General features: G+C 35.3%; 1 protein-coding gene across 10 annotated transcripts in view; it reads left to right on the top strand.

Annotated features, from left to right (window-relative positions):
* REPS1 (RALBP1 associated Eps domain containing 1) overlaps positions 1 to 16,641 on the top strand; it is a 62,782-nt gene that overhangs the window by 16,529 nt on the left and 29,612 nt on the right. For all 10 annotated transcript variants that reach the window (XM_017825873.1, XM_017825870.1, XM_017825869.1 and 7 more), the window contains exons 3-4: positions 2,983 to 3,182; positions 10,973 to 11,126. In XM_017825873.1, the coding sequence (XP_017681362.1) occupies positions 2,983 to 3,182; positions 10,973 to 11,126 (354 nt within the window). The remainder of the gene's footprint in view (positions 1 to 2,982; positions 3,183 to 10,972; positions 11,127 to 16,641) is intronic.

The raw sequence follows: 16,641 nt of genomic DNA, 5'->3' as shown, positions 1-16,641 counted from the left end.
AATGTAAACTGGAATGAAAAGAATGCAGCATTTGCAGGCTTTTGTAGTTGCTGGGTTTACGAAGCCTTGATTATGACAAACAAAAGGTTATCTTTTCTGAAGTTACATTTCTTGTCACTTGGCTTGACAGTTTTTTCCCTTCTTAAGTGCAAATATGAAGATTGGTTTAAGATTTTTTTCTAGTGAAAAACTTGACCTGTGAAAGATCTTTGAAGTCTGTTATCAGCTGAATCACCTGTTATCCTACTTTTCGAAGGTCAGCTCTGGTGTGGGTGGGTGATGAAATAGGAACATGAGAAAGACTTAGTCTAGGAAGATGATTCAGAACAGCAGGAAGAGCTTTGATATGAGGCTCTTTTGTAGCCTTCTGAATGAGGTAAGTGAATCCGTGTCCTTGTTGCTCTGTAAGATGAAAAGAGACTTAGGAAGTTGAAGTAGTGAGTTTTAAGTCACTGTAGCCCTTGCAGTGTAGTACACAACTCACAGGTTAAAAATATCTTTGGAGCACAGCTTTGCGTTAAGATGATTTCCATAGTAGATTTTATGTCTGTAGAATACATGACATGATATGATTTTTATATGCTAGTAGTTAAAAGAAATCTTATGAGATTTTTGCATCTAAAGGTTATAGATTAAACAGAGTAGTTAAGGAGACTATATTAAAAACAATCTGGTATAACTGAAGTATTTGACAAAACTATAAAAAAGAAAGAAATCGCTGCATATACGTTTACAGCTGTGTTTGTTCTAGGCTCATACAGACTGTATATACTGCTTTCATGAGTTTTTGTAGCTTTTTGGAAAAGCGCGTTGTTTTAGTCAACATTTTGGTAGTATTCAAGTTCCTTTCTGCTCATAAGTCACCGTATGTTTATAAACCATTTCCCTAGTTTTCCTTATGAGTGTTCCCAAATATAAAGCTTTAGCAAGTTGTAGTAGAATGCCCTAGAATCAGAAAGTTGGAAAAAGAACCTTTAACTCTTAATATCTGATAGAAGTGGAACTTGATAAAACAATTGGGGGATTTCTCATCAAATGCCTGTTGAAGAAGTCAAAGACAAATCTGTATGTAGCTTTTTTCAGGGTTTTTATAAGCTTGGTTTTATTTTAATGCAAGATACCTTAACCAGAAGGAGCTTTTCTATTAAAAAAAAAAAAGAAAAATCACAAGAAATATGAGGGAAAGAATTGACATAAAGATACAGGGTTAATTCAAAAATATAAAATGTGTTGCTGTAAAATGAGCAGCCATTGGAACTGTTGTAATGACATACATTTCCTTGATTCATGACAATACTAGAAATACTTGTAATGATTTCTGGATTTCTAGGAACAATTTTATGTAAGTGGTTCCAAACCTACTAAAATACACCAAGTACAGTAGACAGAACATTTATTTTTACACTAACTGTTTTTAGCTATGGTCTGTTGCCTTGGTTGCAGTGGTTCCAGTCCTATCGATGAATTTCCTGCTTCTAGAATGATTCAAGTGTTGTTGTAACAGCTAAAATGCAGCAGGCTGAAGAATCATAAAATGATTCTGAACTTGGGTTACCTTCCTTTGAAAACTGGCTGCTCCCCACAGTCCATTTCCAAGATGCCTTGAAGAGAAACTGTTAGAGCCATCCGAAACTAAACTGTATAATCTTTCTCTCTTCAAAGTAAAATATTTTAAATTAGTTAAAGCTTATATTTACAGACACCTACTTTTTAGCTCTCTATTTTATGCATGTTTCATTGATTTTCTTAATTTTATTCATTCTTTTATCTTGGAATTTTTATTTCCCCTTCTCTTCGTGTCTTTTTTGCTCTTTGGTGTGTGTCTCTTCAGTGGACGGGAAGCTTGCTTTATCTGAGTTGCTGAATGGAAACTCAGTCAAATTTTGAATCCTGTCCAACATAAGTGTGGTCCAATTAATTCTTAAATGCGTGCTTTTTTGATTACTCAGATATGCAGTAGTATAAGAATAGTTATTATACTACAGACCTCTAAAGCTGTTGTTCCTTTGCTGTCCCAGAAAATTTTCCTTCCAAGGAAGCTAAAAATTGAGACATGAGTGAGCGATGTCTATTTCAAAGAAATATTTATTTTCTAAGTATGGAATTCTGGTTCTGGTGGAAGAAAATGTTAGAAACGATGTGGGCATAAAAAGTATTGAGAACTTTTTAATTTATTCATTATCAAGGGTTAGTTCCATTCATAACAGCTATCACATTTATAATTGAGGGATTTCTGAAGAGTAACAAGTGCAGTAGTGTTGAAATGAGGTTTTTCCGCTGTTAGGAGGAAAAGTCAGAGAGCAGATTAGCATATAGGAACTTAGTACACCTAAACAAACTTATATTTATCTAGTCATGTTTTTAAAGAAAACAATAGAGTATTTTGTGTTTCTTCTGAGTCCTCTTTTTTTTGTGAAATTATGCTAGAGAACTCACACCAAAGTCTCGTTTTGGAACAGCTTATTACATAGACTTCCCCTATGTCAGTTGGATCATTTAGTACCTGTATTATTCCTTGTTTTGAGAACATAAAATTTTCACTTGTACGCAATGACTTTTTCACTTTTTGGCTGGCTGTGATTCACTGTTTAGTTACATGTTATGTAGGTGCTAGAAATAGCAGATAAATTTTGAAAATTACACTTCAGTAATGAAATGTTGGCAACACTAAATAAAAATGAACTAAATCCAGATTTTCTAATTGCTACTGCATTTAATGCACAGTTGTGCAAAACTGTTGTGGAGCTATGTGAAGTCATCTTTGTATACCAAAGCCAGAACTTGGGTAACAGGGTCATGAAGTATAATGCACAATAAGTATTTGAATTTTTCCAGCTGTCAGGTGTTGGCTTGACTAGAGCAGTCTCCGTGTGTAAGGAATTGGTTCACATGTGAAACTTTACCTTCAAAATAGAACTGCATTTTTATTTTTAAGCATCATACTTATATATAGTAAATGGCCTGCTGTATTTTTTTTGACAGTAAAGGACCTCCCTCTTCCCAGATTTGTTGCGTCAAAGAATGAACAAGAATCAAGACACACAGCCTTGTATTCTTCAGATGCTGATAACTCAGCTTCATATTCAGGTGTGATTCCTCCTCCTCCACCTGGCAGAATACAAGTCAAAAAAGGCTCTGTGAGCCATGATGCGGTTCAGCAGCGTACATCAACTGATCAACAGGTAAATTATCTTAAAAGATTAAATGGGACTCTTAATCACTACTTTGCTGTGTTCATGTCAATTTGATAGGGATTTTAAGCTTTGTTGCTTTCAATATATAGTTTCTGTAAAAAAAAAGTACTGTTATATATTATACATGAAGACCATATATGCCTCTGAAATACTTGCATGTAAGAGACATTTTTAATGAAGGCTTATAATCTGTGTTTAAAATACTGAGGGTAATGGACATAGAATGTAGACAGAAAAGAAAATCAGTGTGTTAAGCTATGATGGCAAATATCAAGTTGTAATCATTATGATACTAGTAGTTCATTGGAACAGTGGTACTGAGTCCCATGGTAGACTAAATTCTAGTCCTTCAACATTCTCCAATATATATAAATCTGAAATACTTTATTTAGAATTTTTTTTAAAATTTTCACAGTTGCTTTACCTGCCTTACATTTTATTGTTGATCTGTTTAATTGTTAAGTAGAGACAACGAGAACCAGAAATAACAGAAGTTTTCACATAGCTTTTTACTGTGTTTTAATAATAAGAAAACTGATTTCTTTTCATTCACTGGTTCTTTCATCCTCAGCTGCAAGATGTCTGAATAAATGAAAACTGTAAGGGCTTACAACTCTGTGCAACCTCATACATAATTCCTTGGGTTTACAGTCTTTATGCTCTTTTTCCATGGGGAAACACTTTCTGATTGTCTTTTCTACAAGCAAGAACAGAGTACAAATGCTAAATTTTGCTGTGTGCGTTGAATGACCTGTTTTCTTCCCTATGGTATGCTTTTTTCTGGGTTTATTTTGTAATGAACTGAGGATTGCAAATGTCCCTTAGTCTCTCTGGGAATCAAGGAATCACTTATAAACATTTATTAGTCTCTATGGAAATAGCTCAGACTGATCCAATATAAAGATAAAGTAAATTATTAAAGGAAATCCATAAATTTCCAAATTTATCCATAAATTTCCAAATTTATCCATAAATTTTCCAAATCAGTATTTGGCTGTCACTTCCTTTCTTCCAAAGGGGAGATGACTATAATGAAAGAGAGCTGGCAGTAGGTCTGAAGATACCTTTTTGTTGTCTAGTTCTGGGAGGTATGTTTGAGAGAGCTCTGAAGCACTTCATGAAGAAATCAGGAATCACAGATTTCTGTTATCTGATGGTGGGGCTGAAATTGGTTTGGTTGAAATTGTGTTTTGTATGCTTCCATCATGATGTTGAGTTTATTTAGTGAACAGCTGTAATTTGATACAGGAATCTGTAGTGTGTAATTTTAAAATAACAACAACAAAAATCTGATATTTGAGATCTTCAAGTTCAGGATAAAAAAGCCACGTGTTTACAAAGATGTATGAGCATCCAAATTTCATTTCTCTGTCTTGGCTGGTAGAAGCAAGGTAGAAGCAATTTGGTATCTCTTTCACACAAGTCTGTGTGGGATCGTAGGAATAAAGAAACTGTGTGTATAAGTCCTTTGAGAGATCTTGCCCAGAAAACAGAACTTGGAACAAATGTAACAGACAACACAGCATTGAGTAGAGCAGTTTTAAGTTGTATTTATGGTCTAGAACATCAGGAAAGTATTGTCTGATTTTGCACTCTGTTGTAAAACTGCATGTTCTGTGGCTGATGCTACATGTCTGACTGTACAATGAACTCATTCAATCAGCCTTATTGTCCCAATTATACTTATTGATTTAGACACCATGTTAGAAACAAGCTGAGAAAGGAGCTTGAGCCCAGGTTTCTCATTTAACCATGTAAATGCTCTAATTGGGTTATTTTCCAAAAGATAGGTACAACTTTATCCATGTTTTTATGGAAATTGCTGATTCAGTTGTCTTCACCTGGAGATAGCACTCAGATTTATAAAACCTAGGAAGAGTTTCAGATTCTGAATTCTCTTGCCACCTTTTTGAGCAGTGAGGATGAAAAGAGCTGAAGTCTGAGAAGTAAATAACAAGGTATCATTTTCCTAGGGTTACCACCTAAGGAGTCTGCCATCTAAGGAGTCTTTCTGCTGTGCCTTTTGCAACGGGACTTGTCTATCTCGTATTGGCCTTTTTAGCCACCAGTGCACTTGTAGCAAATTAGGGTAGAGCCTCTCCCAAATCTTCGTTTCTGAAGCCTAGCCATGATCATGATTTTTCTAGGGATAACTGTGCTTTCTGAGGGAATATGTCAGTTTAGCTTGAATATTTCACTTTTGGAGCTTATCATGTAGCTGTTAGATACTTTGTTAGGGAGTTTGGGGTTTTGTTTTTTCTTAAACTGTTTACTGGCTTTGATAATATGCCTGACACTTGAAAATACATTGATTTCTTAAAATACTGTGGCTGAAATATTATTTGTATGAAATTGTAAGGTATCTTGACCTTCATCTTTAAAAACAAGGTTCATTTATGTCCAGCTTCCTATATTAGTGAGATTTGTCATATGTAGTATATCATCTCATAATTGTAAATAGTTTATGTAGAAGAATTTTGCTTAGTATATTGTGTACTGAAATATCCCAGCTAAAACTATTTCTTAATCAATGCATTATTTTGGCAGTTCCCTTCAATGAACTTCACTTGGAGGCAGGGCATCAGGAAATGGCAGTCAGGTTGTTTTCAAAGAGTTGCTATAAATTAGGTCATCACAAATACCTTTTTCTATCTCTAGGCATTTTTGTGGTAGTGTTTTTAGTTTATAACGGATAAGTATTATGCATATATAGCACTGGCCAGAAGTTTATATCTTTTCAATATTGTTAGTGTTATCAGAAGATGACTGAAGTCACACCCAGGTGTCATGGAAGCTGCAGAACTGATTCTAGGAGTCAAGCTGAATAATGAAAGATGCTTTCCCTCACTGGATGGCATGTTGACTGCACATCCTAGTGAAGATAAACAGTGAATGTAATTTTTTTTTTTTCTTCTGGCAGAATTTCTTCTTCCTAAAAAATAAAGGCTAAGTAGATTTGAGCACTTCTGGTGACAATGTGACATCTATAAAAGTACTTTTGGTGATGTGAATGTGTTACCACAGTATATATACATATCTCTATACCTTAATAGTAGCAGCTATGCTACTAAAAATGTTAAAGTACAGCAGATTTTCTTAGAAGGAGCAGCAGCGTTGAGATTAGGAAGAATTTTCTGTCGTCTTAAAGTAGCTTACAAGTGACTAAATGTTCTCAATATCGAGGATGTTTTATGTTTTGTTGTTAAAGCTAAAAAGCAAATACTTTTTCCAGTGTCATTAAGTATGATCCAGATGTTGATCAGGTACTGTTTTAGGATACTTTTACCTGTTTTCCAGGAAAGGGGAGTATCTAGCTTCAATAGATACTGATGCTTCAACACTGAAAAGCATGTATCTGGCAAATGCTCATAGGCTGAACCTTGCTATGTCCAGGTGAAAATAAAAGGTAAAGCTGAAGGTACTCATCTACCTATGTGTGCATTAAGCATATTACTGGCACTCCAGATCATATTGATTTATTGCCATATCAGTGCAACCTTAGGAGGAGACAGCTCAAATTTGGCACCTGTAGCAGTCAGAATTTGATCATTTCAACATTTTAACTATATGAAAAGTAGTGTGACTTTCTTTTAAGCTTTTTCCAGTAGTCCATTTCTGTTCACTTCTGTTTTGTAGATTGAACAGGTAATACCAGATAAAATATATCTGGTATTAAATAAATTGTTTAGGAGCACAGAACTGGAAAAGACCTCGTATGTAATTTAGTCTAACCCTCCATTATTATGAGAAACTGTATTGGATAATGAGTTTTTAAAAAAATCAGTGTTCTCTCTTGAAATCACAACCTTTTATCCACACTGGCCATGTTGAAGAAAACTATTCCAGAGCCTTAGTTGGAATATAGTGGAATATTCATGGGAATATTGTGGGAATTCCCAATTAACTTAGCTCTACCTGTTCTTTTAACAGCTTTGTCATTAGTACTTGCTGCAGAATTCCACCGGTATTTACTAGAAAACTATTGCATTCCACTTCAGCTTTGTTTCGCTTGACAAGACAAAACAATCCATTGTCTCAGTTTCATCTCATAGTTACCAGTAATCCTCATAATCCTTCTCTGCCTGTGATCCAGTTTGAATTTTTACTTATTGAAAATATTTTACTACACTTGAATTTCTTGTTCCAAATGATATTTCACCAGTATTAATACTATTTTGTAGTGTTCTTCCCTACTTCTTGATATATCTTACCTCATATACCTTGGCATCTGTGAATAAAACAAATATGTCATACTTTACATATTGTAGGGGTATGATAGTTGACCTATGCATCCAGTCTTCTCCTTATGCCCTTTGGTATTAATTTTCATAATGCAAGAAACTGTTTTACATTTTGAAATTTGGTAGCTTATTGTTACTTATGTCCTGGAAGGGATCCATCCGTCTGCCACCTTACATTTGCTGTCAGAATGCATCAGCATGCTATTTAGTGTGCATAATCAGTTACCTAAAGTATCAAATTAGTTTGTTACCTGAATCAGTCATTGAGGAGCATTATTAGAAACATCCCTTCAGTCTCATAGTTCCTGTTCTAATACAGTCCAGTGCTGTTCCTTCTGTAACCTTCTGTTCTTTTACACCTTAGATTCTTGTATTAATCTCCATATTGTTGTAACTATCTTGTATGACACCCCACTGAGGTATGCTGAGCTTCAGGTTAAGTGTAGTGCAATTCCTTTTTCTAGAAAGTCACAAAAATATCAACCAATTTAAGTAACATTTTTCATGCTGTGATTGATCCCTTTTTCATTTGTCTCTGTTGTAATTATTATTTTCCTCAAAAATCTAATCTAAATCCTTTCAAACTGCTGAGGTCAGACCACCAAGTTTTTAATTGGCTGAACCACACACCCTCTCTTGAAAGATGTGTAGTGCTGCATGTAGAGTTCTTGCTGAACCTTGGGCTGTTTTGTTCTTCAGAATGAATGCGAGTTGATTACAGAACATGGGTTCTGTGGTGCAATTACCATCACTAGCATAAATCTATCTTCATAAAGGATATGTTCCCTAACTCTTGTGCAGGCTGTGTTGTATCAGGACCTGGATCACAATACCCTTAGAGCTCCCCTTTGGATACCATGTCTGACTTCAGTGTCTCTGGAATTCTCCTTAGGAGCATTTCTATCTGGCCTGAGATGTGAGATCCAGGAAAAGGTTTATAATCTCATTTGACTCATGTATGCTTGTAACGGCCTTGTGAGGTTGACATCCCTCCAGACAGTATAGTCCCTTTAGTACATTATTGTGTTGCCTCATGCCAGTTTGTTTGACTTATCTTCACTAAGGTTCTTCTTTTAGAACCATAATTAACATGCTATTTTAGTAAATGCTTGTCAGTTCAAAAATATCCAAGTTCCAAGTGCTTCATAGAGTCTTGGTTTTTTTAATTCCAGTTTGACAAAAATAATGCTTTTATACAATATTTCTAAATGTGATTTTTTTCCCCTAAATTAAGATGTGTTACTTAATTTTTGCCTGGTAGCTGTAACTTTATTTTTTGATTAGTTATTGACAAGGATATTCTCACTAGTTTGATTTAACGTGAAAATGTTAACCATTTATGTCAACGTGCTTTTATATAGACATTTTCTGGAATAAAGAAAACCAAATGTTGGACGGAGGCTTACTGAGTAGTCGCAATTGTCAGCTTCATTGGGGAAAGGTTGCTTGATGAGCACTGTGTGTCAAGTTATAATGTTCACATGCAGTTACTAGAAGTAGTGAGTAGTTTCCTTTATGTAGACTGTCATACTTTTGTTTGCCTCATGTTTTCTTCTGTGTCTTTCTGGACCATCCGTTTTGTAAGAGTACTGGAGTAAATGAATAATGTCTGTATCCAAGCATAGCTTTTCCTAGGTTTACTCCATGATGTTTTGTCTAAAAAATTCAAACATCCTTCAAATCTTGTTTGATAAAAGATGGCTCATGAAAACCAGTGGAAGAAGGAGCTTTTTATTGTTTTAAGCGATGCATTAACTGGATTTTCCTAACACCTGTTGCACAGTGCTAAGCACAGTAGCCATTCAACCTTGATTCTAGCTTCCAGCCTGCAAGTGGCACTTTAGATACCCTGACTCCTTCCCCTCTTGTCCCCATGTTCCTTTAAGTGTAAAAATGTACTGCCATCTAAAATAAATTTCTTGTCAAGCAAATGCAACGAAGAGTAATCTTCAGGCAAATTTCAGAAAGGCATGTAGCTGCAACAAAAAAAAAAATTCTTGAACTGGTGGAGGTACTGTGGAAGAACAGTGATTTAGACTATGCAGTCAGCTGATCCCTGAATTAAAAGTTGAAGTGAATTAGTGCTGCTCCCAGGCACTTTGTAATTGTCTTTGCCGGTACATATGGGCATCATTGAAATACTTTGAATGGAAAGTTCGAAATCTTGTGGCCTAGAAACTTATTTAAGGAAATCTGACTCAACGGTCATAACTTACAGAAAATACCTCAGTTGCAGAATTAACCAGGCTGGCCATGTTTCCCAGGAAGTGTGAAAATCAGAGGGCAGCGAAAGGTAAAAGTTTACATCAAGACATTAGAAAGTAACCAATCATTGTGGCCCTAAAACTCTTTTGTTAGGATGCGTATGGTTTTAGAATGTACCTTGCTTGGAGAAAAGCTTGTTTATGGAACTTTGTTGCTGACTTTTAGACTCTTGCAGATGTAATTTTATTTAAAAAGCATAACGGTCTTAGGATATTCGGCAGAGTAAGCCAGTTCACTTTGGGGCATCGTGTGGAAGCCTGTGATCAGTCTGTATGTTGGTACTTGATAATATGTTAACAGTTGTTAACATAGAGTAGCAAACTTTTTGTCTGCTGCTGAAACACTATTGAGATTTTTAACTTTGTTTTTACTTCTCAGGATATTCAGAGTTCAAGTTTGGCTTTCTTGTTGTTTTCACTAGCACAGTTTAGCTCAGACTGGGAGAACTGGCAAACAAGAATTTCAAAAGATGTAGGTATAGGGAAGAAATTACTTTCTACTATATAAATACTTTACTTTGTCCAATATAAATCATTTTTCTTTTGTATTTTATTTGAAATGGAATAATCTGGTAATCTGAGTGTCTCATGAGAACTGATTCCAGGTGGAAACTGCACGTGTGATTCCCTGTTTTCCTACCTGTTCAGGAAGAATATAGTACAATATGGGATTAAAGAGAAGCGTGATCCTTAATATCAGGGCAAAATTACCTTGTAATTTGTAGAGCAGAGAAGTATATCCTAGATAGCATCATTCGTTTAAAAAAATTACATCAATGTTTTTCCATATTAAAAAAACAAGTGACTTGTCTGGTGATTTTATTTTTTTTCCCAGTGCTTAATTCTGGTTTATTTTTTAAATGAGAGTAACTGTGAATTACTTGATGAACATTAGGTACGATAACACATTGTACAGTAAGTAATTTTTTTCTTTTGAGACCTGGTTTTAGATGTAACTTTTATCACAAGTGAAAGTGAGTCTTATAATCTAATTTGCTCTGTAGCTAAGTGATTTAACTTGGCACTGCTGTTGTCTTAAGAATGCCAAGTTAGAAATACATTAGATGACATTGTTTGAGGTGAACATGTCCAGTCCCAGTCATACTGTACCTGACTTCTCCTGTTCTCTCATTTTAATAAGTACTAAAATTTTCACTCTCTGAAATGAGAGTTTAACTGAAGTGATGATTGTTTCTAGAAATAATGGTTTTAGATAGGCTTTTATGTATTTAATGATTTAGAAAAAACATAAAAGATTCCTTTGTTTTTTTAGGAGTCCACATCTCCAGTTGTTTCACCACAGCAATCCCCACCAACCTCTCCACATACATGGAGGAAGCACAACCGCCATCCCAGTGGAGGGAATAATGAACGACCTCTTGCTGGACCTGGGCCTTTTTGGGCTCCATTTAGTGAAGTACAACCAGGTATAAACATCTTCTGTTATGCTTCAGCTGTAACCCAAAATTGTGGAATTCTTAATATAATAAATGAGTTTAGGGCAGTTTATCATTGTATTTTCCAATCCTGAAAACTTTCTTGCAGATTCAAATGTTTGTGTTGATGGCAGCACTGTGGAATCTGGGATCATGAATATGGCAGATCCATTTCTTACTGTCACATGGGAAATGTGAAGGGTTTGGAGGGAGGGAAATAGAGTATGTAAGTTTTCCAGTAGAAGGTTTTTGATATAAGACTGATAATCCTGTTGAAATTGTGTAGGAACTATCATTATACTTGAAAACACAGGGAACTCAAGGGAAGGCAGCAGATAATGTATTGTTTGTTCGAATTATGTTTCTGGTAGATTAATTGGCTTAATAAATTTGGGAACAGTGGAGCAATTGTAGTTCAGGTTCTAATGCTAAATGATATCTTGGATTTTGTAGGCTGTGGTTTGAGACTGAACTGTGGTTGCTTGACTTATTTCAGTTATGATATTCCAAAATTGGTCTGATGACTTTCAGTTTACTGTCATTCTGTAGTTGCAAGCATCCGTGGAGGACCAGGGATTCTGTTCTTAGAATTGGTTGGATAAGAAAATAAAATTTTTAAAATTAAATGGGTTGTATGCAGAGATTTATACCAGTGTCCTGAATGTTGTTTTCTAGTAAGTGCCAGTCAATTTAGAATTAAAAAAAATATATTTTTAGTGTGGGCATTGCATATATAATCACTTCTAAGGGTTCAGTCCAAGCATTGTTATTTTTCAGCACTCAATTTCTCAACTTTTTTTCTTCCATAGTTTAGTTAATTTGTGTTTCTTGGAAGCTGAAATACAAATATGTCTGGTGGCTGATTTCTAATTTGCAAAGTTTTTCTAACTTACAGTCAAGGACTGCAGGACAGTATACAAACTCTTCCTAGCGTTGAAGAGTTCAGTATTGACCTCTTAAAACTAAAGCTGTAATACCATGTTAATGTTTTGGTTTGGCAGTGCTTTCCATGCAATGTTTAATAGATAAGTTTTTCACTGGTAGTCTGGAAATATTTCTGAACTAGCTCAGTATTTCCTCATTTTATATTCCATACTGAAACAGATTCATAGTGTGTTTAAAGTAATTCGAAGATACTGTTATAGAAGGATCATCTGTTCTGCCAATGCTACGGATAAAGCGAATTTTCACATATTAGTTTAGCAAAAATTGTCATCCTAATTTATTGTGGGCGATTCTTTTGCACTGCAGATGATTAATTTTTATTTTGAATTTCAGCTGTTGTAGGCAGTTCATAATTTTTTTACTTCTCTTGAGGGAAGAGGACATTTTAAAGACAGTGTTTGTAGAAAAATCATGTTCTGATGACATTTAGATAGAACCAGATATAGGCTGTTGGTTACTTTTCTTACAGTCAGCGCTGCAAGCTCATCTTGATTCCAGTGCAGGATGCTTTTGAGAAATCAGGTAAATTGCAGGTGTGTGGTATCATTTCGGTAGGACTACGCCTTTTCACTTGTGATCCAAGAAAAATAAGAACCCAGGTCTCTGATTGTATTTCACTGTATTCTCAAACACTGTTTCATATAATGGGGTTGTCAACTGAAATAATGTGAAAATGTTTCTGGTGGGTCATACAATAAACGGCATGTAGCTTTGGACCAGAAGGGTGAACCTCAAAACTTCATTTTTTTGTTCGGAGAACAATGTATTTAAACAGAAAGATTCTGACTTTATTGAGTAAAGACTCCATTGCATCATCATACTCCTACTATGAACAAAATTACAGTGTTTTCATTATTGAATTGGGCTGCAGAATAATGATTACATAACGACTCAGTTGTTGGTTTTAAAAATCTTACACCTTGTATTGCATTACAAGTCTTATGCATAACTCAGAGCTGTAGATATCTGTTTCTTAAAGAAGAAAACCTGATCTCATCTCAAAAGAGCAAAAGAATTTGCATTTTGCAGTTTTTTGTCACTGTGTTGTCCAGTAACTTTTAGGATAGTGTTAGTGATGCTTCATATGTAACTGGTTTCTCAGGCACTGTCACAGCTATCTCAGTGTGCTTGCTTTACACTTACAAAATCAGAAGCCAAGGCTTGCTGCCATCTTTCTTCAAGACTTTTTGGAAAGAGAGCCCCAAAGAGTGCATATATTTTCCTTCAATATCAGGAATTGGAAGTTCAGTGGCAGACATGGATCACCTGTGTAGAATGTTTATAGTTAGTGCAGGTCTCATCCTTAAATGTCACAGTCAGCTCTGTTAAAACCTGTCTCAAGTCTTTCAATTGTCTTTGATTTAATAGTCTAAGGTAAAGCTGTTAAAAAATCATGATGTTGTGTCCCAGTTCTAGCTTGCATCTGTGATCTGGATCCGTCTTCACAGAATAATACAGTGGATAACTGAACTCCTTGTAGGAAGCAGAATTGCATGTGAAATGAGAGCTACCTGTTCCAAGAGAGCAAAACCCAAAATACTCCATACTTTTACCTTTTCAGCTCATTTTGCACTACAGCTTCAGCAGCTAGAAGGTTGTGAGAGAGAACCCCTTCCCTACTTCAAATGATAGTAGAGTGGCATGTCAGAATAGGGACTAGAAATTGTTTTTTATTACCTTGCAGTCTATTTGGACTGGGAACAAAGCAGAACATTTATGTTGGTAGTATCCAAATGATGATTTCAAACTACTAAAAAGAAAAATCTTCCCTTCTGTCATAGGACACTTGTTAGTTGTTTTTGGCATTACATCAGAGTTCTGTGTCGGTGTCTGAATATGTATGAGAAGTTGCAGCCCTAAACCACACTTCTTTCTTTTCGTCATGGGAGAGATTTTGTAGCAGTTCACGAACACTTCAGGGACAGAAGTGGAACATGTCTGTTCTAACAGTTTACTTGCATCTTTAACGCCCTAAGATACTTGCTGGGGTTGCAGGGGACTGAATAATACTTGGTCTCCTCATTGCTGCTTCAATAACTGATGATAATTGGCCTTGTTACAAGCTATGGATTACTCTTACCTGGGCATGAGAGCTCTATGGTATTTTATCTTATTGTCAAAATTGTACTCAGCTTCTGGTTTTGTTTCACCACAGGTTGATGGTAAGCAGAACTCTTGCTAGTTTACAAAGTTAATTGAAAATTTAGTCCTCTGTAAGTAAACCTGTATTTATATAGTTATTGAAAAGTACGTATTATCAAGATAGAACATTTCTTACACTTATATTTGTATCTTAAAGTGAGAGGCTTTTATTCCACAGGAAATGAGACAATTTCCTACAAGTTATCAATGTGCTGGTAAGATATTCAAGCTAGAGGAAGATACAGCACAGCCATGGAAGTTTGTTAGGTCTTTGTACTAAACATACAGCATTAGACTTTGCCAGCTAGTTCAAATTTGATAATTGGTCTTAGGCTTACTCTTCATTCAAAGTGTTGTTAGTGGTGTTCTTATTGATGAAAATGTGCAGAGACTGTTGAAGGTTGTTTCTTCATTAGGTTACAAATCATAAAATAAAAATACACTGATTGTTTTGAGTCTTCTCTGTGACTGAGTTTTCTTCCAGTTTTTCTTCCATCTCTGTGTTTCCAGTCTGGTTTTGTAGTTTGAGAAGGAAGTGAGGGCTGACTATCTCTAACTCAAATGTCAAATTGAGTTACTGGCTGGAGGCAGTCCATGAGTGTGTGTGTAGATCCACGTGTTCACAGTTACTAGTAATCTCTCTTCAGTGTCCCTCAACCACCCCATCCTGTGTCCTAAAAAGTTGCATGGCAGAGTGACTAATAGGAACAGTAAAGCAATAATATTCTTGTTCGGATTGTTTGAACAGGAGAGAAAGGAAACAATTTTTGTAGTACTTGTAGAGTACTCTGAAGGTATGACAGTTTGGTGCTCCTGGCATCTCCATTGCTGTCAAGGTACTGCTTTGGAAGAGATACTGTGCTAAGTGGGATATGAGTAGAACTGTACCAAGACGAGTTGTTGGGAGAAGTGAAGGAGGAGGAAACATATATAAGGTTAGTGGTAATGTGAAGTGTCTGAGAGGCAGAGAAGGGGAAAGCCATTGTATCACAAATAAAATTTGAGTGTGGCATATCCATAGGAGAGGTGGGAAAGATCTTGTCTGCATCTAACTGTCCATTAGTCCCGTGCTGAGGGAGACCAGGTGGAAAGAGACTGAGCTTTTCTCTAGATTTATTTCTAGTGTTTGAGACTTAGGTGAACTACTGAAGAACCTCATTGTCAAACTCATTGCCTTTGTTCTCAGCACTTTTGAATAAAGTCACTAGAAGCTCCAGGCCACATTAGGAGCTTCCAAAAGTGGCGGACAAATCTGGGACAAAAGGAGTAGTCAATAGAGCCTTTTTATCATAGTAAAGCTAAATTAAAAAGAAAAAATCATTTGATGAAATTCTCCTGCAAATATTACTTTTTACTCAATGTAATGCAAGATTAAATGTGTTCTGCACAATTATGACTGTTGTATGTAGGAGAAGAGCATAGATAAACCGATTCTAAGCATTTTTCTTATTACTTTTTATATATGGAATGAAAGAGTAATTGCATATTGCCAGATATTAAATAGAAATATTATACAGATTATTATATTACTTCATTTAATGTATTTCCAGAGAAAGCATTTAATTGTGCAAGAAGAGTAGATTAATCAGTTTCATGACTGTTTAGATTTAAGGAGTTCATAATTTCTTTTAGGAATCAAAGAGTAGAATGGGATTCTACTAGACTTATTCTAAATGGTTCGTTTTTTCTCTTATCAGAGTTCCTTAAATTTTTTATCTGCAACTGCAGTTTACGATATTTTTGATAGTTTTGTACATAGAGCAGTGGATGGCCAAATCTTTCTGTAGATGCTTCATTGTTATTTTAATATTAAGTCATTGAACATTGACAGTACTTCAGATGTAGATTATAGCAAGGCACTGGTTAAATCTCAGTTGTTGTGTTCCAGATAATTAATACTTAGCAGATGTCAACATTCTATACGGATATCTTTTATTATTCTCAACCTGTTTTTAAGCAACTGAGTTAAACTAATCTAGAAATTATGTAGAAAAAAAATTATCTGTGCCAAAAAGGCTGATTCTTAAAAAGAATTTCCAAGGCTTTGTTCCTTGAATGGCAAGCTAAAACCTAAAAAAAAAGTTCCATAATAATGATAATGAAGTTGAATGCTAATATCATATTCCACTTTTAAATAGTATTTGCCCATACAAGTGTTGCTTATTTCAATTAAATGAAAATGTGAAGTGTTAATTAACTCATTCAAAACCAATTAAATAGGTAAAATCCTATTTCCATTTTTTGCGTGTTGCTATAAGCTCATTCGTTAGTTCTGTCTTTTCAGTGCAGATTGAAGCTGACCTAATGCAAAAATCTACAGGAGTGAGTTGTCAGGAGGCAAACTTTGTCACCTTGGTATAATTTGGTTTTTCTTTTTTTTCATCATTCTAGAGTATATCCATATCCACAGTTCTTTCTT

Source organism: Lepidothrix coronata, unplaced genomic scaffold (assembly GCF_001604755.1).
Source record: "Lepidothrix coronata isolate B3197 unplaced genomic scaffold, Lepidothrix_coronata-1.0 Scaffold123, whole genome shotgun sequence".
Taxonomy (NCBI): Eukaryota; Metazoa; Chordata; class Aves; order Passeriformes; family Pipridae; genus Lepidothrix; species Lepidothrix coronata.
The sequence above is the reverse complement of the archived record's forward strand: the minus strand, read 5'-3'. Positions and strand labels throughout refer to the sequence as shown.